Source organism: Sylvia atricapilla, chromosome 17, assembly GCF_009819655.1.
Source record: "Sylvia atricapilla isolate bSylAtr1 chromosome 17, bSylAtr1.pri, whole genome shotgun sequence".
Lineage (NCBI taxonomy): Eukaryota > Metazoa > Chordata > Aves > Passeriformes > Sylviidae > Sylvia > Sylvia atricapilla.
In genome coordinates, this window is record NC_089156.1 from 2,398,061 (window position 1) to 2,421,276 (window position 23,216).

General features: G+C 42.2%; 1 protein-coding gene across 2 annotated transcripts; it reads right to left on the bottom strand.

Annotated features, from left to right (window-relative positions):
- Nucleotides 1-1,297: 1,297 nt before the first annotated feature.
- Nucleotides 1,298-19,128, bottom strand: CRKL (CRK like proto-oncogene, adaptor protein). Of its 2 annotated transcripts, none has more exons than XM_066331194.1 (3): nt 18,279-19,128; nt 14,666-15,125; nt 1,298-6,032 (listed from the first exon to the last, which is right to left on the bottom strand). In XM_066331194.1, exons 1-3 carry the CDS (start codon nt 18,590-18,592, stop codon nt 5,898-5,900), a joined length of 909 nt encoding a protein of 302 aa, XP_066187291.1. In that variant the 5' UTR covers nt 18,593-19,128; the 3' UTR covers nt 1,298-5,897. The 2 variants fall into 2 exon arrangements, with proteins under 2 accessions (XP_066187291.1, XP_066187292.1); XM_066331195.1 differs by lacking the exon at nt 1,298-6,032 and adding an exon at nt 13,709-13,865.
- Between the last annotated feature and the right edge of the window lie 4,088 nt (nt 19,129-23,216).

The window sequence follows — 23,216 nt, forward strand, 5'->3', positions numbered from 1 at the left end:
CCCTGCGGATACCCCAGATTTAGCTCTGATCCCAATTGTCTGCTGTGCCAGCGGCGGGTTAGACTAATAACTCGTGCAGGGAGGGTTCTGGTTACAAAATGCCTGGAATGAAGCAAGCAGGTGCTGGGAAGGTTAACTGAGGGGAGCACTGCGTTAATTCCCATCACCTCTCGCTCCCCCGCCTGCCTCGGGAGCAGCGGGATGGATCTTCCGCAGGTGAGGCTGCACCCAGGGGCTGCCAGTCCCCGCTGAGCACCGGCACAGCGCAGAGCAGGGGTAGCGCAGCTTTTGCTGCCGAGGTCGTGCCGGTGCGGAGCAGGAGCCCCGAGAAGCAGAAGGGCTGTCCCGGGGTGGGCTCCCAGGCTGCTCCCGGGGAGGGCGGGCAGCTGGAGCGGTGCGCCGACAGCCTGACTCAGGCTGCGCACACAACACTCCGTGCCAAGGACTCACAACAATCGCTGCCGCCGTGGCTCTCGGCAAGCTCTCAGGGCTTGCATTTCAGAGCAGGAGGCTCACTCTGGACAGCTGTGGTGGGTTCTGTCCCTGCTGCCGGACTGTCCCGCCGCGGCTGCAGCAGGGGTCAGCTGTTAGCACAGCGACCGCCAGTTTGCAGCTCGGGGATGGAAGGTTCCTGAAATTGGAACTGCTTTACCTTTCCCTGCTGAGCTGTGACTTGTGGTTCAACAGCTGCCACAGGAGCAGCTGACCTGTACTCTAACAAAAAAAAAAAGGCGGAGGGGACAATATGTGGGACAGAAATCAGTATGGCTGATTCAAGAGGAGCGTGCACCACAGGAGCTTCCATCTGTGCACAGTCCACACAGAGAATCGTGTGGAGAATGGTGTAGAAATGGAACTGTGTTCTGCTGTGGCTGCAGTTTATTTGGTGTATTTCCAACTGGTGTAAGCTCCAATAGACACACCTCTGGGTATGTCTAAAAAGGTGTTCGTCATCACACTGGTTTAAAAATAAAACCTTTTAAGCAAATCAGTGACAAACTGACGATTCCAGTTTACACTGAAAAATGGAGATTTGTCCTGTGTGTTGTTGGACTGAAGTAACTGAACTACTTCAGATTTGCACTGGTGGAAGCCTGAATGCAGGTAAGACAAATAAACCCACCTTGAGTTACTGCTTGGTTCTTGTTACCTTTTACTTTTTGCCTTTTAGCCTGAAACAGGATTACCAAGCCCACTGAATGTATCAGACCTATTTCTCATCTTTAAAACACAACTGGTTTTCTCCAAAACATAACTTGCCAAATGTGACTATTTGATGATAAGACACTGTGCAGAGTTGGCTATGAATGTTTATTAACATCACATGGAATCTGTACTCCAGAGAAGACAAACACGAGGCTGTCACCATACCTACAGAGTCCAGGGAATCAATACAAGCTTTGTAGGCTTCTCCTTTGCAGCAGTTGAGTGGCTGATGTTCTTCTTAAGTTTTCCTCCAACACAGGATCAGCTCAAGTATCAACACCTTGTTAATGATTTAACTGAAAAAACCCTTTAAGTTTAGTTAAGTTACTATTGATCTGGATTGACTAAAAGGGTAGAAGATGACCAGGATGTGGGTTTTGACTTCCAAACACAAGCAGTTCTGATGTTCTGCACCAGCACCTCCTGGCAGGGGCCAGAGCCGCAGTCCCTGCTCTCCAGTGCCTGCACAGGTTACACCTTAGTTACCCAACCAGTAATAAGTGAAATTCAAACCATTGCATAAACCAGTCATTCTTACAAGCACAGTCAAGGGCATCACAGTAAACAAAGGTCATGGTTTCCAGAGATCCTTAAAAGCCTGGGCCAAAGAGCACAATAAATACAGTGGTGGAGGAGCAGGAAGAGCACAGACGTGTCGGGCATCAGGGTAGAGGAGACAGTGGTAATCTGTATCACCAGAGATGCATCTTTTTCATGTGAACCTCCAGAGCAGTATAGTCTGAGAAGAGGCACGAGGGTGGAACAGGAGAGTATCATTCAGCCTGGCAACAGCATTTTCTCCTGCTTAATTCTTCTTTGATTCTGGAAAACTTCAGCTGGCACACTGTTCACCCATAGAACGGGGCGTTGTAAGGACAGAGTAAGGTCTTATACACGCTGCTGTTATTGTCAAGGTTTTCAGACTAAAGATGACAAATAATACTGTAAGTTGAGGCAAGTTTTATTTCGACTGTACAAACAGGGCGTTGAGGAAAAAACACAGTGGCTTGATGTTGGGACCAGTTCTATGAATTAAGTGGAGTAAGAAATTAAAAAGGCACTAATCTTAAGAAAAGACACTCCGTATCTTCTAAGAATATAATTCATTTAATACTGTTAATCTTATAGCACAAAAAATAAAACAAGCTATGATCCCCAAAATAAATTTTAAAAGCTTACACTTAATATTATTGCCTGAAGATCATGGTCTTTAAATTACATATTGTGTTTAAAAGTTTACACAGTGAAGACTGTCTCAAATACAAGGCCACCTTTCCCACTGCAACAATTGTATCCTTGTCCCAAAATACACTTTAACACAAATAAACAGAAAAATGACAACTATACAGAATGCTTTCACTGGTCCCAAAAGGCAGTCTTTTAGGCAGGTCTCACTTTCAAATGCAAGTATTGAGGAAAATGCTTGAAAACTGGACTAAAAAACAAAGGCAGCCCACTCATTCCCAGGATGTTAATACAATATAAAAAATTACAGGCACATGAAATGGCACGAAGAATGCTGTTTTTCCCTTTACAAAAATAATGCTCAGGCTCTTCAGAGCCTCAACCCAAACAGGACATTCCCTTTTGTTTATTCTTTCCCAATTTGTAAACAATCATGAATTAAATAAGCGCTTATCCAGTGATGGACACTGATTAAAACAGTTTTCATTTAAACTTTCAGACTGGTCAGAGGCTTCAATGTCTATATACACATGTACACAGCAGGGGGAAGCCAAGCCTTTCATGATAGTTGACTACTGTGGCACCAGGTCATTACACCAGCTCCTAGTTCCAAAGCAAGGACAACTTTAATGGTGCATAGATTGAAGCCATCACTTGTAGGCTCTCATGCTTCATATCAAGGTTACCTTACACGCCCAAGAACATTTACACTGATAGATTATCACTCAGATTTAAGAGGTTTCATAAAACGACAGCACATGTGTAAGCGAGCGACAAGCGATTGAGAATCCAGAGTCCTTCAAAGAGGAACACACACTGATCCAATGTCAGTGCTCAGCAGTCTTTATATGAAAATACTTGTCTCATAGTAAAATAGCCAAGACACGTTTTGAAGCAAGGTTACAATCAGCGTAGGCTGGTCAGTATGCTACATTGAAACCACATTTTACATACCTGAACCACTCCACTGCTACTTGGAGAAACACTGTTCATTCATGGCCTAAAACCAGGTTCACAGAAACTCAAGAATTCTCATCTTTGCATCAGATACCACTACACACAAATTTTGCATAGTTTTGAAGGTAAAATACTTTGCTTTTCTGCAGTATTGGAACATAATTAAACATAAAAAAAACGTTTCAAAGCGTAGACCTTATTCAATGAGGGGATGAGTCAAGATGTTTATTTCAGTTAAAAAAAAATCAGGTTAAAAGTTATGTTCAAGATCTCAAATCTCACAGTATTTATTTACCACGCAAAGGAAGAATTCTACAATCAGTCTTCTGAAGAGCTGCCTGTAACTAGGTCAGGCCTGAAATAAGATTTCTCTGCAGCAGACTGAGTTTAGTGCAGTTTGTATTCAGAAGATGACTTTCAGTAGTACAATCTGTGTAGCAAATGTGCAGGTATTGTTGGGGCACAGGAAAAGCATGACCTTCTTTAGTTAAGAGAACTGCATAGCTTTTCTTTGCAAAACAAAATGTCAATGCCTATTGTCAAGAATTACAGCACCAAACACTTCAGTCAATGCTACTCTACTTCACAGTTAATTTGGTAGTAAAATGCTCTACAAGAACTTCCAGACTGTCAGCCACTTGATCAATACTACAGAAAACAGTTAATAGATGAACGGAGACACTTCTTTAAAACCTGGCATTTTGAACGTCTGCTTGTGAATGCCATTGCTGCAGTTCTTCAGTGCCTTCCAGCTCAGGACCTCATGGCACTCCCACTTGAGCTACTAACAACGTGCTTTTATTAGGATCAAGCAACACAAATCAACAAGAAAACATGCTGGAACTTAAGACAATGTTTTTATCATTAGACATTTGTAAGATCTGATGACATTCTGCAAGTGTTTGAAGTTTCTTGTATTTTGCTACAACCAAGAGCTTTCCAAAGCTGAAAAATGGGAGCTGCTGTTTTCCTGCCAGCTTCCACACTGGACATCTGTCTTAACCAGGCTGTCTGAAAAGGGAGGTTTTGTATCTTTGCAGACATGTATTCTGTTAATTCAGCATTCCATCATTTTGAAAAGAGCATTCCAGTTCACCTACAACACACATTTGAAGAAGGTGGCACAGGATTCCACTGTGCCTACACTTTCATATCCTGCACCCAGGCTCAGGCTGAGCACACTCAGGGCGCTCACCCAGCTGCAGAACCACAGCAGCAGAGCTCAGGTACACAAAGAGGGAAGGAGCTACACTAATCCTCTGTGGCCTCCTCCAGGCCGAGCATTATCACGTGGGAGAAGCCAGGCAGCTGACTCCAATTAACCATTGTCTAGAGGATGCTGGGAGAGGGAGGGACCTGGGTCATATATAAACCAGAGCCAGGGCCTCAGGAAGAGTAAAAAAACCGGTGTTAACATGCAGACGACTCGGGATACAAGCAAGGAAAAAGAATGAAGGGGAAAAAGAAGATGAAAGCAGCTCTGGAAGAGGAGCACAGCAATACAGACACCCTGGTAAAAAGGTACTGTGTTTGAAAAGGAGCTTTTGATGAGCTGGGGCTGGCATAGCTAGGAAACACTGGAGAGCAGGGAGCCTACAGAGAAATGGATATAAAAGGTTTAAAATGTTTAAATAAGAAGATTTTATCAGTATTTACCAAGTTCTTCTGTTCCACTCCTACCTCTCCTCATGGCAATCTGATCTGTCTACCATAAGTAACAGCTTGAGGACAAGCACTTCTGTCCTAGTAAAACTACACTTTCAACACTGCAGAAGAGCTGTATGTAGACCAGGCCAAAGTGTTTCCCCTTAAAGCTCACTTTCTACAGTTAGTGCTTGCAAAAATCAACAGAAATGCATTAAATATGTCAAAACCAAGTTACAAGTATTAACCCCTCCTAGGTTTCCTTATAAATAAATGCCTCAGCTTCAATGCAGCTCGATCAATGGTTATTTGCATTTAACACACACTGTTTCAGGAAGGTCAACAACAAGCTTAAGAGTTAACAAAAAAGAGCAGTGTCTAATACGACTGCTTAGAATACATAAGCTCCAATTATTGTCCTTTAAAGAAACCATCATTTTAAATGTACTACACTTTAGGACAGGTCATTTCAAAACTAAAACTTCTTCAGTTCTAAAATTGCATTTTTGTTGTTGCTTTTTGTTGGACAGTAATGCACAAGTTGCATGTTTGATCTAAGATTAGGGCTCTTCCTACTAAGTAAACCAGAAAAAGTCCAGGCAAGTCTCAACAGGAAAGGCTTTTTTCCCATACCTCTCTGCTATATTCCAGTTCAGTCTTCTCCAGCTTAAGGCCCAATAAAGTTTTAGAAGTGAAACTAAATTCTGGATGACGCAACTACGGTCTGAAGGTCAGGCAGTGACTTCAGTTGTATGTGTTCCAAATGTATATTAAAAGAACTGTCAAACTGCAGCAAGCTGGAAAATGGGCAATGCTAGCAATGTGCCATTAAGTCATCATCCCACCTCAAACAATGCTAATGATAGCCAGAAAAATGAAGCAGCAGTGTAAATGGGCAGAGGGAGTCATTCGTTCTCCTCTGGGTTTTGAGGGTCAAATATTTTGACATGTGTGAAAGGGAAGAGCCCTTTTCGACCGTTGACTTCTCCTTCCCACTGACCGTTTATGTTCATCCTCGTGACCTTCACAATGTCTCCAACCTGTGGAATCAGAAACAAAAAGAACCTCATCACACATGGGGGTCTCACCTCTGATACAAATACAAATCAAATGAAGAACACAAACAAGGCCATCATAGGGAAAGCAATCTCGCCCTCTTCTTGGCAGAAGGTTCAATTGAAGAGTTACTTTTACTGAACTACAATACCAACATTTCATTGCTAAATATAATAATGTTGTCTGTGCCCTGAGACTTAATTACATGTATATTTATAAAGATTACTGAACTACACCTCTTTTTATAGGAGAGTTTACAGCTTCATGCAACAGTATCTTTAGCTTAGATATAAATTCACATCAGTAAAGCTACCATCAATGATGAGTCACAACATCCTTTCAAAAGAGCACAGTACTGGGCCTGGTTTTAGCAGCAGCTTACTAAAAAGAAATGTAGTTTTTCAGAGACAGATTCCTAAGGCAAAGGAACCATTACTTGAAGCTCTGATTCTGATAACCACAGTCTAAGAACCTTCTGCAATTTCTAAAACAATGGTACTCTTCCAAAGTGGGGAAATACAATCTCAAACTCTTTTTATTTTATTTATTTTTTTTTTAAGTAGTAGATGTAGATTCTAGCTTTATTTGTGGTTTTCACGTCTACTTCCTGTCAAAGCATCTGAAGCAGGAATGATGGCTTGTCAGGCCTTTCCTACCATAAATGTTCTCTTCCTATCTGCCAGTGAAAAATGAGAGAAGTCTAAAATATGATGAAACAACAGCTCAAATGATGATAAATTATACTCTTACTGTTCAACACCTGTATTTAATCTGGATTAGGACAATTTACAAAGTGAAATGTCTAAATTGACAAGAAGTATTTTAAGACAAGCTGAATACTCATTCTCCCTGAGATGCTTCTGGAGAGCTGAACACGTGGTCTGTTACAGCAGCTCTCTAAGTCTCCACCTCCCTTCCTGTTTACTTATTTGACTCTATGTGGTAACTACAGTAAATATGAGAACATCTAATAAGTTAAGCTAAAAACTGATTTCACAAAAAGCAGAACCAGCCTATGACCAATGCCCAGCAGTTTGTAACTTGTGTTCCCAAACAAGGTCCAAGCTCTTGTAATTGAGTCTCAGTTATCAAACTACTGCTGTGAAATTCAAAGGAAACTAGCATCAATATTATTTAAGGAAAAAATAGACATTGATATAGTATGTAAAGCAATTTGTCTACATTTTCTACATAGTATAAAAATTCAGACCAGATGCAGATAGGTCCTTGGCCAACAGCCTTAAACTTTTCTGGTGAGACCTGTATATTTTATGTTAAAGGAAAACAGAGTTTTTCTGAGTTTATAAAATGATGTGCATGTCACTAGGTGATCTGAAGCCCATTCAAACCAGTTACCACAACAGATATTTTTGAAGATCACGCAGAAGCAAGAACTCTTAAAAGTGAAATTTAAGATACTATAATACACTCATGAACAGTCACTCAGTGTCACGTCTCTTAAAATAAAATCTGTTGAACTTTGAAACTATTCTCCAAAATTTAAGCCTTATGTGTTGCTCTGCCTTTCCTACTTTTTCTCTGCTACTTTGGTTGTCTGTGTCCTGTCTGCCCCCCATATTTGAGACTGTCTCACTTGGAACAATTGTAACCTTGTGCTTTTGAGAGAGGAGAAATCCCTTCCAACTCCCTTAAGCTCTTAGGATCTTAAGCTCTTAGTAACTGAGGCCGTGTTACTTTCTTAAATGGACGTTTTTAGATATGCTGTTCCTAAGCTCAAACATGAAGCCAGCATACAGAATGAAGCAGTTAAACAGTGCATGTACACACAGCACTCACCCAATTGCTTTTCATCTCTCCAGGGCCTGCTGCAGCATGCTCTAATTGCATATTTGCTAAAAAGCACAATTTGTCAGACTTCTCACTTAAGAAAGCTTTAAATAGTAACAAGATGACCTAAACAGGAACCTAGCAAATGTCTCTTTAGGAAAAGGCTGATAACATCTATAAATACTCTGTGTTACATGGCTACATTTAAATAACTCTTGAAGACAGATCTAAGCTCCAAATTCTAGACCCAACCTGAGGAAGATGCAGCCAACATCACAACAGTTTAAAGCTAATGAGTTTCATTTTCATTACACCACAAACCAAACCCACTCTCACACCCTTTAATCTAAAAATAATCTTTTGAATCAGAAACATGGACCTGCATTTTCTGACAGTCTGACAATGTAATTCTGTTCATGTGCTGTGGAGATCAAGCCATTATTAATTCTGAAGCTCTAGAACAGATATTCTTCAGCTTGGTTCTGGAAGACTTCACAATGTGAACAGGTTTGAAAATCTTGCTTCAGCTGAGTGAAAAGAATATTTAAAATATGTCTCCTATTGCATTGCAACAAACTGCCCTGTAGATTAATGAAGTAAAATGTCCTTTATGCTGCTGGGTTGGCAAAGCATCTGCCCACCACACCAGCATCTGCCACTAGAGACAGCTGGCTGACAAAAGCTACTAAGCCACACTCCCATATGCTGAGAAGCACTGGAATAGTAAAATAATTTGCAATAACTTTCTACTATTTTTGAGAGGGTTTTTATAAAATGAAAGCTGCTGAATGTCCCCTTGTGCTATATTATTTTTAAAATGTAGTTTCCCTAAGAAGACTAAATTAAACAGCATGTTGGAATAATATTTTTGGTGCTAGAACCTTGATTTCATGCTAGACTAACTCATGGGTCTTATCTTAAAGACCTTAATTTCAAAAATGACTAGAAAAATCTGGTCAACTAGTCCCTCTGTATTTTTTCCCCCAAGTAAAAGCATTATTTCATAAATGCCTTTGACAGCATCTATAACATGGTCAGCTGAGGTGCAATCTCCCACTAAAATTATTTAACACACTATTTTTTTCAGGGAATGTTTTAAGCCAGTCAGAAGAATTGTCTTATGATTAGGCACAGGACAGAGTCAGGAGACCTGTTCTATTCTCATCTCTGCCACAAACTTCCTGTATGACTCTGGACAGCTAATAGCCCTTATCTAGAGATGAGGAGGACACTTCCTTAGACTCAGCATCTCTCAGATAAGTTAATTCAGTTGTGAAGCACACCAGCATCACTGGAATGAAGTACCCCTGCTGAAATGAGTAATACTTCTGAAATGCAGCCATTTGGTTACACCCAAATGATAAAAATCAAAATGTATTTTAGATAGCATCTTTCATTATATCCTTGTTAGAGCATGAATTCAAAGCCCTGGGGAAACACAAGCTGTGGAACATGCCAGTCAGAAAGGTTACCTCATTCACTCTAGACACTTCCATACCTGTCTTCCATTTGAAGCTGATTCATACTCTGCAAAAGTTTCCTGCAAGCCATTTTAGTCAACCAATTCAATGAGTTTTACAGATATTCCAAAAATTGTATGTTAATAGTTCTATGGCTGATAAAGTTCTATAATATAAGTGTAAGGAGATAAAAAATGCATTAAAATTCTAAATCATCATTTTAGCCCACTGGGTCAGTGCTATAGAAAACATTGGTCTCTGGAATCTACAGGGTGTTGAATCTCAGTCATTATACTAATTAGTGTCACAGCTCACCTTCTCTGGTAACACTAACATTAATACCAAAACCAAAACAGTTGTTCAGGCCAGCTGCCTGTCTGGAGAAGAACAGACAAGGTCCAACACTGAGAAAACACTTGACAGCCCACTGTCCCCAAAGTGAGGAGCTACACAAGAGAGGCAGAGTTCAGCCACTCTGCAAACAGGACAAAGGACACTGAAGGAGCTGGTGCTGTATGGAAGATCAAACAAAGCACCAGGCTAAAAGCACAGCTCACTTATCCTTCACTTCTGATGTTCTGGGCCAGAACACAGTTCTGGAGAACCAAACAGCTCAGAGGAAAAGCTTCATCCATTCCTGAGGCATGAAAGGAGGTTCAAGGGCAACACAGAAATGTGGAGGTGTGAGATGCAATTTATCTGGCCTCACCTAGGAACAGATTAAAACAAAGGAACTTTGCACTTAACCAAGAGCCAAGAAAATTGTCACAGTAGGGGCTGCAGCATCAAAAAAGCACTGCTTTTCATTACATGGTGGTAGCCTGTCCCCTTCAGAAAGAGCCACTGTCATGACTGTACAGAATTTGGAGAGTTCACTTTCAGTTCAACAGTTACAGCAACTACAGATCCCTGATCAACAGCTCACATTACACTAATACAGGATCAATACTCTGCTTAAAATCCAGACTTTGTGGGTTAGATGCATTTTAATGTTTAACACAGCAAGGCTAAGTTTCCTGGGCTTAAGAAAAACACAATGCTTGTTGTCTACTGAAAGAAGTAGCCTAATTTCCTAATTAAGAAAGTTCTACTGCTAGCACATTTTGGCCTACTTGTCTCAACTTTCCTTTGAGGAGGGAAAAAGTTAACTGTAACCTAATTGTAACAAGCTCAAGAGAAATACTGTAAGTCAGTTATGTAATTATGGTGGAGGGGTATTTATTTCACCAAAACGTTTCAGTGACAGGTTAACTCTGTACTAGCAAACACACACGTGTATGATTACTACATCACAAAGAGATAAACTACTTAACACTATAATGCTGGCATGAGTCCATAAAAAGCCAACACTAGTATATAAACTTTTTAAAAAATAGTGCAACTCCTGTTGAAAAAGAGAAAAATAAAGCTTTGATTTCATAACACTGTCAAGTCTAGATATGAGCACTAGAATTGCTGCTGCATTCAAAATTAACTATGACACTGATTACTGGTGATATATTTAAGGAACATATTTTTAATATAAGAGGTATAAATCTGGTGGCTGCTGGATCTCCCACTGTCTGTTTCCTTACCCTATTTAATTCCATTTATAAGTGAATATAGAATTTTTTGTTCATGTCTTGGTTAGAGCTTATCAGTTTGAAACAAGGCTTCATTAGCACACTACTGCTAACAGACTGGCAGACTAATAGATTTACTACAAGTTTTGAAAAGCTGGGAAACTTTCAGGTAACTTTGCTGCTCTGTCTCACAGTAACAGTGCCAAAGAGTCTCTGCCCTTATCAAATCCATCACCTTCCTAAAGTGTCAGTCCTTTGAACATGGGATTGCCCTCCTGGTTTTCCCACAGCAGGATTGAGGAATAGCAATGCATAACCCTGTGGTGCAGAGTTTTGGTCTCAAGCAGCACAGGACACTGTGACCCTGTCCTTCATACCCCTTCCTCTACAGCCCCAGAAAGGAAGGAAATAGCTTCTTGGCTAGAAGTACACAAGAAAAGAAACAGACCTGGCTCCTCGGCTGTTGAACTTGTCGGTTAGGGGTTGGGTTTGGTGGGGTTTATTTTTATATTGTAGCTTGCTTGTTTAGTGGTTTGGGTTTTAATGTAATATCCATAAAATTCTACACATATTAGTAATTAAGTTAAGTTGTAGTGAGAAGCTACAGACTTCAATCTGTAGAATTTAATGCTCATTAAAAACATTAAATGAGAACTGCCAAAGTAACTCAACATACAGGAGCATATGTAAATCTTAAAAATACATACAGTTTATTGACTGTTCCCTGGTGAAGGGAGATGCACAAAATCACCTGTACCACCAGCTGTAAGCTTTGAGATAGTGTCTATCCTTCCAACTACCATTTTAGCCTATAAAAACAGATTCTAAGTTAATTTTATTTTAGAGAATGAAAGTGGGGTATATAACACAATAGGATCGAGTCAACACTTATGCATCAGTAACTTCAATAACACCAATATTGTTACCCAGAGAGACTGTGAACTCCCCATCCCTGGCAGTGCCCAAGGCCACACTGGATGGGGCTTGGAGCAACCTGGGCTAGTGGAAGGTGACCCTGCCCATGGCAGGGGTGGGATGGAATGAGCTCTAAGGTCCATTCCAACCCAAACCATTCTGTGATTCTATATAAAGCTAAATAAACTTAGTCCAGCAAATATAAATGCCTTATTGACTAGTATCCTACAGAAATGAAATTGTAGTTGCTCTTAAACTGTCACACTTTTAAATTCACCAGTTGAACCTTCATCTTTATCCAACCTATCAGATCTTGCTTCATATTTTCTGTACAACAGCCACTTGGTCACGTAGATTTTTTCATGTAAGAAATTAAAAAAAAAAAAAAACAACAAACAAAAACAACAAAAACAACTTGCTTACAAAACAAACTTCTCTGTAACAGGCCATAAATTTTTTACCTTCTCTTAAAGAAAAATTCTGTCAGCTTCTGTAAACAATAGTGTACAGTGGAAACACTGGGCTTGCAGGCAGGGAGCTTGTCCCATTTTCAAGCTGAACCAAGACAAATGACATTGCTCCACTTAAAAGGAAGTTGAGCAGATTACTATGCCATGGATTTATTTACTCCAGATGCTATTCTCTTCCTTTTAAGTCCTGTCTGTGTGCTGACCACACAAGGCTACAGCCAGCAAACAGATATTTTGCTTTCCAATGGCTTTATCAGTTTAAATGAAATTGCACAATGAGCAACCATCTAATTACTCTCACAAGGTGTTCTACCTGTACCAGCTGAACTGCCCCTTAGGGGACACCTATACTGAGGTGGAGAACTGTCAAATAATATTTTTATGAAAGATCACCATTAACTTTCTTCACCAAAACAGTCTCATAACCTGTTTTTTTGTCTAACAGTACTTTCAGTGGTCTTAAAAAACAGAAGTTTCAAATGGTTCAGTTTATTTAGTAAAGCTCTCACAATGCTGGGATTAAATATTTTATCAGGGTCCTGCAGGTGTTTGGGAAACTAAAGGAAAATCATTAAAAGAAGCTGAATAATTATTTTCTTTAAGAATAGCCCATGTGACAAAAAAATTAAAATACTGCTATAATGAAGTTGATAAAGTCCCCTATGCATGGATAGATATGGAGAAGCTGCAATCACTGATTTCAATGAAAATGTAGAGCAGTTCCCAGAATTCTGCTTCTGAAGCCTCTTGAGAAGCCACAGTGTGGATGAGGTACACTTGCAAAGAAAACAGACTGCATGGGAAGACAAAATATGCCAGTGCTGAGAGACACAAAAACATGAGGCAATAAGTGGTTAGAGAATGAGAAGAATCTCTCAAACAAAACTTCAGTAATTGGAAGGTTCAAACCAAGTCAAACCTATTTGCTGGCCAGAGAATTAATCCTACTGGTGTGCTGGAGTAGCTAAACCCATGGGGTTAACTGGGTCACTTCAAGGGCAAGTCTGTATGCAAGGAGCAACCTTCCAAGTGGTTCTGCTACCCTGCAGCAGTGCAAGTTCCCTGAAGTAATTCCATGACACATTGATAACATAACAAAATCAATCTCTTGCCTTGCTTTGCTTTCAGAAGCATGAGTAGTTTTGGCAGGAGTCTTCTGTACAGTGCAGTTGGCAGTGAATTTACACTTTGTTCTATGATAAATTTCACACACTGTGCACAAATAACAAGCTGCTAGGTTTCACAAGACAAAGCTGAAGTGATTCATATTTAACTTTTAACCCCAAAAGTGTAACCACCTGTAGAAGTCTTACAAATACAGGAGTAAAACAATTAGGATGAGCACTCTGAATATTGGGAAGTCACAAATATATAACCTTCCAAAATCCAATCAAAAGTATCAGCCATAGGTAACAGCTTTAACTTGCAAAGTAACTGAGCAAAAACAACAGGAAATGTTAAAAAGTATTTTTAAAACCTTTATTATTTTACTTGCTAAAATGTTGTTGCTGCCTATGCTTGTTTACTTGCATTTGTTCCTGGAAGTATTGCAGCACGTTCAAATTTCACTTCTTCCAGGTGAGACATTTCTGAATTACAGGTTAACTAGCCTTCAGTATCATCTAAATGTTAAAGTAACAATCTTAGATATAGCTTTGAAAAACTTCTTCCAATCAATAATTTATTCCAGTTAAACTAGAAGTATCATATGAATTCTTTACAATTTACAGAATAACACTCTAAAGTTTTATATGGTATCTCTAATAAAAATAAAATAAAAAATGCAGTAGCAAGCACAGGAACTTGCAGCACTTTAGAGGTGACACTACACTCCTCAACCCCAGTTTAGGTGTTAAGGTTTCTCGAATTCCACTTCTGAAAACCAAAGTAAAAGGGACTAGAGTATTTCTGATATATTCTGCCCTGATTTCAGCTCTCAGCACAAGATCTTCAAGTGTATCTCCCAGCTGAGGATCAGAAACACTGTTACCAGCCAGCAATCATCACCTTTCTCTGGAGGATGCCACTGTCAGTTCTTAGCCTGGAACTCTACAATGACTAATGAAACATCTTTCCTTCCCCAAGATTAGGTGGAGAAGCAGAGCCATCCTCTCACTAGCACTTCTTCAGCATGTGTACACTCTGCTACCTTTGTAACATTTGCACAGTTGAACAAGCAAGAAGGGAGGGAAAACACAGGTCCTTTTCTCTTTTCCTTTCTTACTAGGTTACTCTTCTCAAAGGAAGTGGTAGAGATGAAGCAATTCTTGTGGATGTTTCTTCAGAATGTAACCTAACTTCCCAGTCCCTTGACATAAATAAGCAGACTTGACATGAAGTCATCCACACCAACTTCCTAACAATTTTTAGTTTCTTCTTTCACCAGGCAATTGTAAACTCTGAGACTGGAGGAAAAACTTACCTCTAATGCCAGCGCAGTCTTGTCATAAGCACAGGGTACTCTCTTTTGGACAGCTTTGGCATAGACTGGTCCATTCTGTGTGGATGGCAGAGGGTTGATCACTGCTCCAGGCGTGCTGGAGACTGAGGGAAGGGGAGTCGCGGTTTGAGGCTGAGCATAAGCATGGGCAGGTTCTGGGATACCGTAACTGTTGGAATTCCTGTTTCCATGCTTCCCAGCAGATCTGACTAGCTTTTCTACGTAAGGAACAGGAATCATCCCAATCCGACCTTCCTTGTTTCTGGCACTCCACCACTGTTCTTCTGGCTTCTCTACAATGACCAGTAGCTCGCCCTTTTTAAATGGAAGATCCTCGGCGTCGTTGCCAGGAAAGTCATAGAGAGTCCGGACATACTCCACGTTTTCTTCTGCAGTGGACATGGCAGGGGCAGATCCAGATCCCATTGGTGGACTTGGATACCTGAAGATTTGGTAAAAGTAATAGCTATTGGTTTGTATTTCCAGTAACAAAGCAAAGTACCAGGTTTGCAGTAGGAACAGACATTAGAGAAGAGTTACTTACTTGGATTTGTAACAGAAGTATTGGCTTGGTAGCACTGTGAGGCATTTCATGAGTAACTCACACTCTGAAATAATTACTAAAATACCCAAAGTAGCTTCCCCAGAAACCCAAACTAATCTATCATGGGATGCAGAAAACCGGGAGCAAAAATGCAAAATCTCCATCCACCTGTTCTGGACTGTTGTGAAAACCTTAGAGACAAGTTAATTCTGTAGCTTAAGTTATGAGAGTAATGATACAGAAAACCAAGGTGGAAGGGCCATACATAAAAATATAGCTGTGAATCTCTCCAAGAGTCCCCTGCCACCTCCAAAGTCATCCAGATAATTCTATTTTAACTTCAGCATCCACTTGTAAAGAATTTGGTATGTAAATGCTAGACTTGAAGCACTGTAGAGGAAAAAGGGAACAAAAGTGAGATGGAATGACGTATTCATAAAGACACTATGAAATACTTGCATCCACTGATAAGAAGGAACTAAGGAGAAAAAAAAAAAAGCTAGCCTTCTAGAAATATTCCTTTGCCTATTAACCATATTATCTTTAATTTATTTACATAATTGTTTATTATTATGTCCATCATTTGACAAATACAGTCACTTTGTTGTCTGTGATTATATATAAGATTGTCCATCAAATGAGAAAGCTTTCACTATTTTCATCATAAATGTTACACATTTTATTCAAAGCAGCTGTCAAAAAACCTTAATGGATATAGGCCAGAGCAGACAGTTATTATCTAAGCTATGATAGCAGGAATGCATGTCATTAGCCTACTTCAATTCTCTTTTGCTACTTGCAAAATACAATGGAACTCAAATCCCTGTGATTTTTGCAAGATATGCCAGAAGCTCTGAAGGGAAAGATATTCCATCTTTTCAGACACTCTCTGCAGCCAAAGCAGGACAGAGGGAACCTTCAGGGAGCAATTGCTCTGCATAAGCAAGAGCTCAGGAACATCAGCAAGGATGGTCAGAGCTCACTACTAGAGATGCAAAACAAACAGAAAGTTTAAAATGCTCCATTTACAGCTGTTTTAAAAGTTTAATATGTCATCTCCAAGATCTAGAAGTACTGTAGGGGTCTGTATACAGAAACCACTTTTCAGACTGTACTTTATGAAATTAAAAGAATGAACAGTTTTCAAAAGCACAAACATCAGAGAGCAGTGTGCCCAGGAAAATGCCAGAGAAATAAGAATTAGCATAACAGCTCTGAAGCACATATCTGGCCACCCCTATTCTAAAATTAGTCTAAATTAGCCCGTTAACTAAAAAGAACCCGCCCAAAATTCTAGAAATGCTACCTTTCATCCTCCTCCTTGCAGCAGGAAGTCTCCTTTGCACAGAATTTAAAACCATCAACCACATCATTGATTTTTCTAAAAGTTTTAACAAAAATCATGCTAAATAAAAACACCTAGTCGATCCCATTTGTAGCTCTATAAAAAACCCTGTCAATTCACAGCAGCTTTGGTCCCATCTGTCCCTGTGCTGAGAGAACAATATGCAACCAAAACCCTGAAAATAAGGTGGTACTAAAACGTTCACAGAACGTTTCACACAGGACTCCTAACCAAATACCAAGTGTGCAAGTGCAATCAGCTCTAAGGTCTCAAGTGTTCTGAGAAAGCCAAGTCAGTCACGGCCATAAATTATTAAGAACAAGTTTTTGCATCCAGCAAGGTTCAAGAGTATCCAGGTTGGAGAACAGAGATAAGCATGAAGATTGCTTCAGCATAAGACTTTTTCTTTCCAACTCTCCACAAGTTTAAGCATGCACATAACACTGGGCAGCTCCATTTAAGCATTCCTGCAATGGTGAAAACAATTTTTTGTTCATCTACCCATCCCTCTAGCTACAATCACTACCCAAAAGGCTGCCAGCAGCTTGAAGAGCCCCTGAAGGTTATGCTTTCTCTCACATCCTGCCCATCACTTGACAGTTTTTCAGGATGACTTTTGAACACTCGAGTTTTTCAATGTGACAAGCTGCTGTCAATCTTTGACAAGTGACTGACTGTCAGTAAGTATGGTCTATGCCAAGGTTCAGTTGTGATTATAAATCTCAAAGTTATTCTTCCCTCCTAAGAACTTGCTAATCTGCCAAACATAATAAGATATTAAAATACAGAATTCAGAAGTGAACCATTTTGGATTTATTTTTTTAATATGTCACAACTTTTCTCTTATTTAATTTCATTTCATCCTATCCAGGAAGCACAAAAGCTTTGAAAAACATACTGAGAAAAGCTTTATTAAATAAAAGGAATATGTTTTAGGGTTCCTAATAAGTAGTTGACTGATGCATGTTGCAGGTATGTCCCATGCTGGGACCAGGACAAAGAAGGAGCTCATAGCCAAGTCACATTTTCCCATCCTCCTGGAACAGCATTTCTCAGTGAAGTGTATGGTGTATGCAGATGTATATAGATGAATAGTGGCATAAGCAAACTGTGAGAAATAAGTGGTTTACATTTTTTTTTTGGCGCAGAAATGCCACTCTAGAAGTTTGAGGAATGCTGCCCTAGAATGTATTAATGCTGACTTAACAGGCCGAAGCAGTCTAATCACATAAAAGCCAGTTCTGTTGTAATCAGTGTGGGTGCAGGGGCAGACGGCAAACTAAGCTCCGAGGCTCCACTTTAAACACGGAGAAGACTGGTGAACCAGCTTCTCAGCCATCCTTGGAAACGGAGACAATACTAGAAGAAAAGGGTAACACGAAAAGGGTGACGTGAGACCACACCCTCATTCAAGACAACTACAGCCCGTGGTGGAGGTACATGGTACTTTTACACACAAGGTCAGCACAGAGACCGGGGATGATTTGACTGAAAGAGCAACACTTTTAATTGTCAACGAGATCCAGAGCGTTAAGAAGGCCCAGTGTTAGAAAATAATGTTTCCTTAGTATTTATTGAAAACATCTACATGCACCGCCAGGCTCCCGGAGCTACTGGGCTGGACTCTGACAGCGTTACAGTCTCACCTCCCCGCGCGGCCCGGAGCAAAGGCAGCGGTGGGTGTGGCGGAGGCGGCGGGCACTCACCTGGGCGCGGGCTCGATGAGGGTGGTGGTGTCCAGGTAGTGGATCTTGTAGAACTCCAGCAGAGCGGGCAGGTGCTCGAACTCCTGGTCGCCGATCTTAAAGCGGCGGTTGGGCAGGGAGTTGATGATGTAGTGGGAAACGCGGGAGTTCTCGGACACCGAGAGGACGTAGTCCCCCGGGCAGGTGGACGAGTCCCGCACCAAGAACATGCCGTGCCGCTGCCCCTGCAGCCGCGTCTGCGCCTCCGCCCGGGACACCGGGCCCACGTACCAGCTGGAGCGGTCCGACGAATCGAAACGAGCGGCGGAGGACATGGCTCCGGGCAGGGAAGGGGAAGGAAGGGGAGGAAGGAAGGTGAGGAGCCCGAAGGCCCAGGCGGAGGAAGAGACCCGGAGAAGAGGAGGCCCGGGCAGAGAGGCCTGGGAGGCGGAGCGGGCTGGGGGCGAGGGGGAAGCGGCTCGTGCCTGCTCCAGGAGAAAGGGAACCCGGGGAAAGGGGGATAAGGGTGAAGGAAGCTCCGCGCCACTGGAGGCGAAGGGCCGACGAGCGGCTGGGGTGGGGCTGGCCAGACGCGGCGCGCAGGGCCCCCGAGTCTCCCTCAGCGGCGGGGTGTGCAGGGCATCCTGCCCGCCTCTCTCAGGCCTGCGGCGGGCCCGGCCAGGCGGGTGACGAAGGGCGGCAGCGGCTGACACGGACAGGCGGGCCGAGAAGGCGGCGAGCGAAGCCGGCTCGGGGCGGGACGGGGCAGGCAGAAGCGCCGGGAGCCGCGTCCTCCCGCGGGTTCCTCCCCTCGCTAGCCGAGCTCCAAAATGGCGGCCGCGCCGCGCCGCGCGAACGCTCCGAGACACCGCCCCGCGCACGCGCCATGGCGGCGGCGGCAGCGCGGGGCCGCGCCCGCCTCAGGGGCCGGGCGGAGGCGGCGGGGGGTCCGTGCCCGGGGTCCGTCCTGCCGGCCGGGGGAGCGGGACGGCCGCCCCTTCCCCGCCGCTCCGCGAGACTCGCTCAGGCCGTCCCCGGCTCACCCCGGTCGGTGCGGTGAGTGAGGCGGGGGTGACCCCGAGCCTGCCGCATCCCTCACAGGGCACGGCTCCCTTGCTGCTGCAGGCGCGCTTTGACGCGAGTCGCCCCCCAGAAACCTCCCAGCCCTTGGCCATAAGGTATCTGAGGGGGACCCTCCGTGTTCTCCGCACCCCTCTCGGCTCGTCCCCCCTCCTCGCTGCCGCCCAGCCCCAGGCTTTGCCGCCCGGTGACCCGGGATCTGAGGAGTGCCAGCACCCTGACCCCAGGCGTTTGCACACAGACACCGCCTCTCCTGAGGTTTTGCTGGTTTTTACTAGTTAATGAATTTTCTTTTAAGGAACAAAACGGCCCGCTGTGATAATCATCTGTGATGTCGAGATAACTTTCTACGTGCTCTGAGGGGCCGTTTCCTGCCTCTCCCTAGCCTTGTTCCCAGAGAAGGGGGCCGAAGCCCTGTGTGGCCGGGCGGAGGGAAGATGGTGTCGCAGCTGCTGAGGAGGAAGGAAAGCCCGGAAAGGCCTGAGCAGGGCTCGGGGGCAGCGCTTGGCACACGGTGCGGGTGAGCGGGTTGAATTTGAGAGGAGCTTGGCGCCGTGGGCCGGCGGGCACCGGGCTGTGAGTCACGGCCGGGCGCTGGCCGCCCGCAGCGAGGGGCGCGGCGGAGGGGCTGCGGCGGCTCCCTGCAAACCTCCGCACATGGTGCGAGTTTGGCTCGGCCCTGTGACTTCGCTTAATTTGGGCTTTTGATTCGCATTTCGCTTCACGGCTGGCGATGTGAAATGAAGCAGTGCTTGAAAAAGCCAAAGCTCCCCCCTCCCCCCCCCCCCCCCCCCCCCCCAAAAAAAAAAAACCCCAAAAACAACCCCAACAAAACCAAAGCAAAACAAAAAAACCCCAAACAACCCCCCCCCCCCCCCCAAAAAAAAAAAAAAAAAAAAAAAGCCAGTTCAAATGGAGAAATAGATTTAAGATGTCTGTCTTGAAGCACTTAACTGGACTGTCTGGACTGTTGTGCAGTGTAATTCCAGCTTTGCTGTCTTGCTTTCATGCTCTGTCTTTTCCAAAAGCTCAGTCATTACACAGTCATCTTTTTCCTCTTTGTTCCTCATCCTGCGTTGGCAGCCAGTGCCAACTGAGGTGTCTGGCTTGGAACATACGGGCTGTGCCTCTGCAGACATTTAGTAAAGTTCACATCATCTAAAATGGAAGACTTCTTCAGTGTCATGTTTTAGACAAAACCATCCAGGAAAAGTCTCATCATTAAGATGAAAGTATCTTAAAGCAGCCCCTTAATCTCTGTACAGGTATCATTTTACCAGCTGCTGACATACAGCCATCTCCTGGGTGGAAAACAACAGCTGTTAGTCATGTACAGCAGCTCTGGCCAAACAGTGATCTAGAGATGAATAATTACATCTGAACACATCTATCCGAAGAAATTTCATCCATTACTAGGAAAGCTTACTTAGTAGCTATACCTCTGATCCTTTCCTACTGGTTTAAGTGCTTGTATGTGCCAGTAAGAGCCAGTTTTAATTACCTGTAGACAGGCTACAGTAGAATATAAAAGTTATGATGTTTTTTTGTGTCATTTGAACAGATCTGGATTGTTTTCTGTTTGACCATTGCCAAAATACAGATGAAAAGGTAGCACTTGGGCTTGCAATAACATGCTAAATAATGTTTAAAAATAATTACAAAACCCATAAGTTAGCAGCAGATTTAGTAACACATAGTAGATAAAAAGGAAATAAAAATTCCTGCTGCTTCATTTGATGGAATTACAATTTTTGTTAAAATAAAAATCAAATATACACAGTGATTTTGCCTCCATTTTGTACAGATAATACTAGAATCTCAAAAGAGCTGGAACATGTCAGAAATAAGTAGTATTAATTATAAACCAGTTTTTGTGCAGTACTGCATGGGGCTGCATTGCTGCTGGAGAACCAACTCACCCACCTTCCCATCCAGAGAGGATTCTAAGGCATGGAGATGTTTTCACTTTGGAAGGAACTTTCAAATGAGATGTTCTGAACTTGTATGTATGCAGGCTGTGTGCATCCTTCAGGTAATTCCCTCCTCAGTTTTAGTAACTGTGGTTAAACTAAACCAGATATTTTAGGCAGAAGATCCCACATTCTACTTTCATATGAGAAAAAGGTGATTTGTTCATCATTAATGTTTTCTGATAACACTGGGCGTCAACTTCCTAGGCTACAGACATTCATTTCAGGTGTATTACATCCCTGCAAATGCATTTGGTTTAGGAAGAATGGATGAATGTCTGGTACCACTTTACTTTTTTAGTACATATAAATGCCTTTAGGCTCTTTGGCTTTACCTGTTGGCAGCTGACACCCTCAGAGCATGACCAATTGCAACACAGTGCAGGAGTGGGGAGCTCAAAAGAGCATCAGCTGCCCATGAAATAAAAACTCACTGGGCAGAATATTCCCGTGAGAAGGCCCTGGACCTCTTTCCCTGTGCCCAGCTGTTCCTTCTTCCTTTCACCAGAAGCTTTTGAGCCCATCAGTTGGACTGAGTGCCAAATAAATTGTGCATGTGGCTTACCCCTAAGCAGGGAGAAGTAAAGTTCTGTCAAGGGTACAGAATAAGAATCCTTATTTTGTTTCAAATCAAGTACTGGGTATGCTTCCAATGCAAAATTAACGACCCTAATTTAATCTGTGAGGAAAATGGGAAAGGATATGTTGGATTTGGAATTAGACAGCTGGAGAAGAAATACAGTAGTGAAAGCAGTTATTAAACAAAAACTGAAGCAATCACAATCACTTCTGCAAATGTGGAAGCCTGAAATACTTCAGGATACAAGTCCACTAATTACAAATCTGGCAAATATGCCTGTGCAGCTTTACCTCTGTGCTGGCAGGAAATAGGAAAATAGATCATCAAGAAACCTAATTACTATTCTTTTGGACTTCCTAATGTATCAGCAGTTTGTGTTGGTATTTTGATCACTCAGTTCTGGAAGAGCTGTTTGATTGTTCTCTCACAGACCAGAAATAACTTAAAGCTTTCTTAGTTCATTGTCCATCTGTCCACAATGTCTTGTTTTATACTGGCTCAGAGAGCTTACTGTAAAAAAAAAAAAAAAAAAAAAAAAAAGCCTTTTACTATCAGATACAAGACTGACATATTGAGGACACCAGAGAATTTATAAATAAAAAAGTACAGAATCAGCTGGAAATGCCTGTGAGTACATGTTTCTCTTGAGGTAACAAAGCTTAAGTGGGCTTGTGAAAGTTCAGTTCCTGAAGCATCATTCTTGAAAGGAAAAGCAATCAATAATAATTAATTATTGTAATTCCTGCAATTTGTTCATATGGGTAATGGTAGTAAACAAGATGTCCTTTATGTCTGCTGAGTAAGAGAAAATTGACATTTTTAAAGCAAAGCAATTTTATTTAGCCTGTGTGCTAGTTTGAAAAAATGACATGCTGGCCTAAAATGAGCTACTGCTGAAAAAAATGATTAGGATGGTTTGAGCTAAACTCTGTGTTTTTTTAACTAAATGAAATACATGGAAGTACAATAGTGCATACTGTAACTGTCAACAGTCACATTATGTTCAGATGTAAAGGAATTTTGGGGCTGAAAGCAACAAGTTTTATTTTTATCAGATATTACCTGCCCTTTAGTTCATGTAACTTAGGGTTATTATACCAATAAGTAAAAAGAGAAAAATAATGTAGTGCTAAGGCAGATGATCATCTGCTTTAAGTAATTTCCTTGCAACTGCATTCTAAGCCTTATATTTATTAGCTTTGCACAGCATCCAACTGCAACATTTAGTGAATAATGCAATCACAAAATTGCATATACTGATAAATGGAATAATGGATGAACTCTCTAGAAATGAGTATTCAAACACAGGAGTGACAGGGTAGAAACTGA

Coding starts and splice junctions, on each gene's coding strand:
- CRKL (XM_066331194.1), bottom strand. CDS start 18,592: ATGTCCTCCGCCGCTCGTTTCGATTCGTCGGACCGCTCCAGCTGGTAC. Junction 15,126..18,278: donor CTCATCGAGCCCGCGCCCAG/GTGAGTGCCCGC, acceptor CCAAATCTTCAG/GTATCCAAGTCCACCAATGG. Junction 6,033..14,665: donor AGACTGCGCTGGCATTAGAG/GTAAGTTTTTCC, acceptor CTGATTCCACAG/GTTGGAGACATTGTGAAGGT.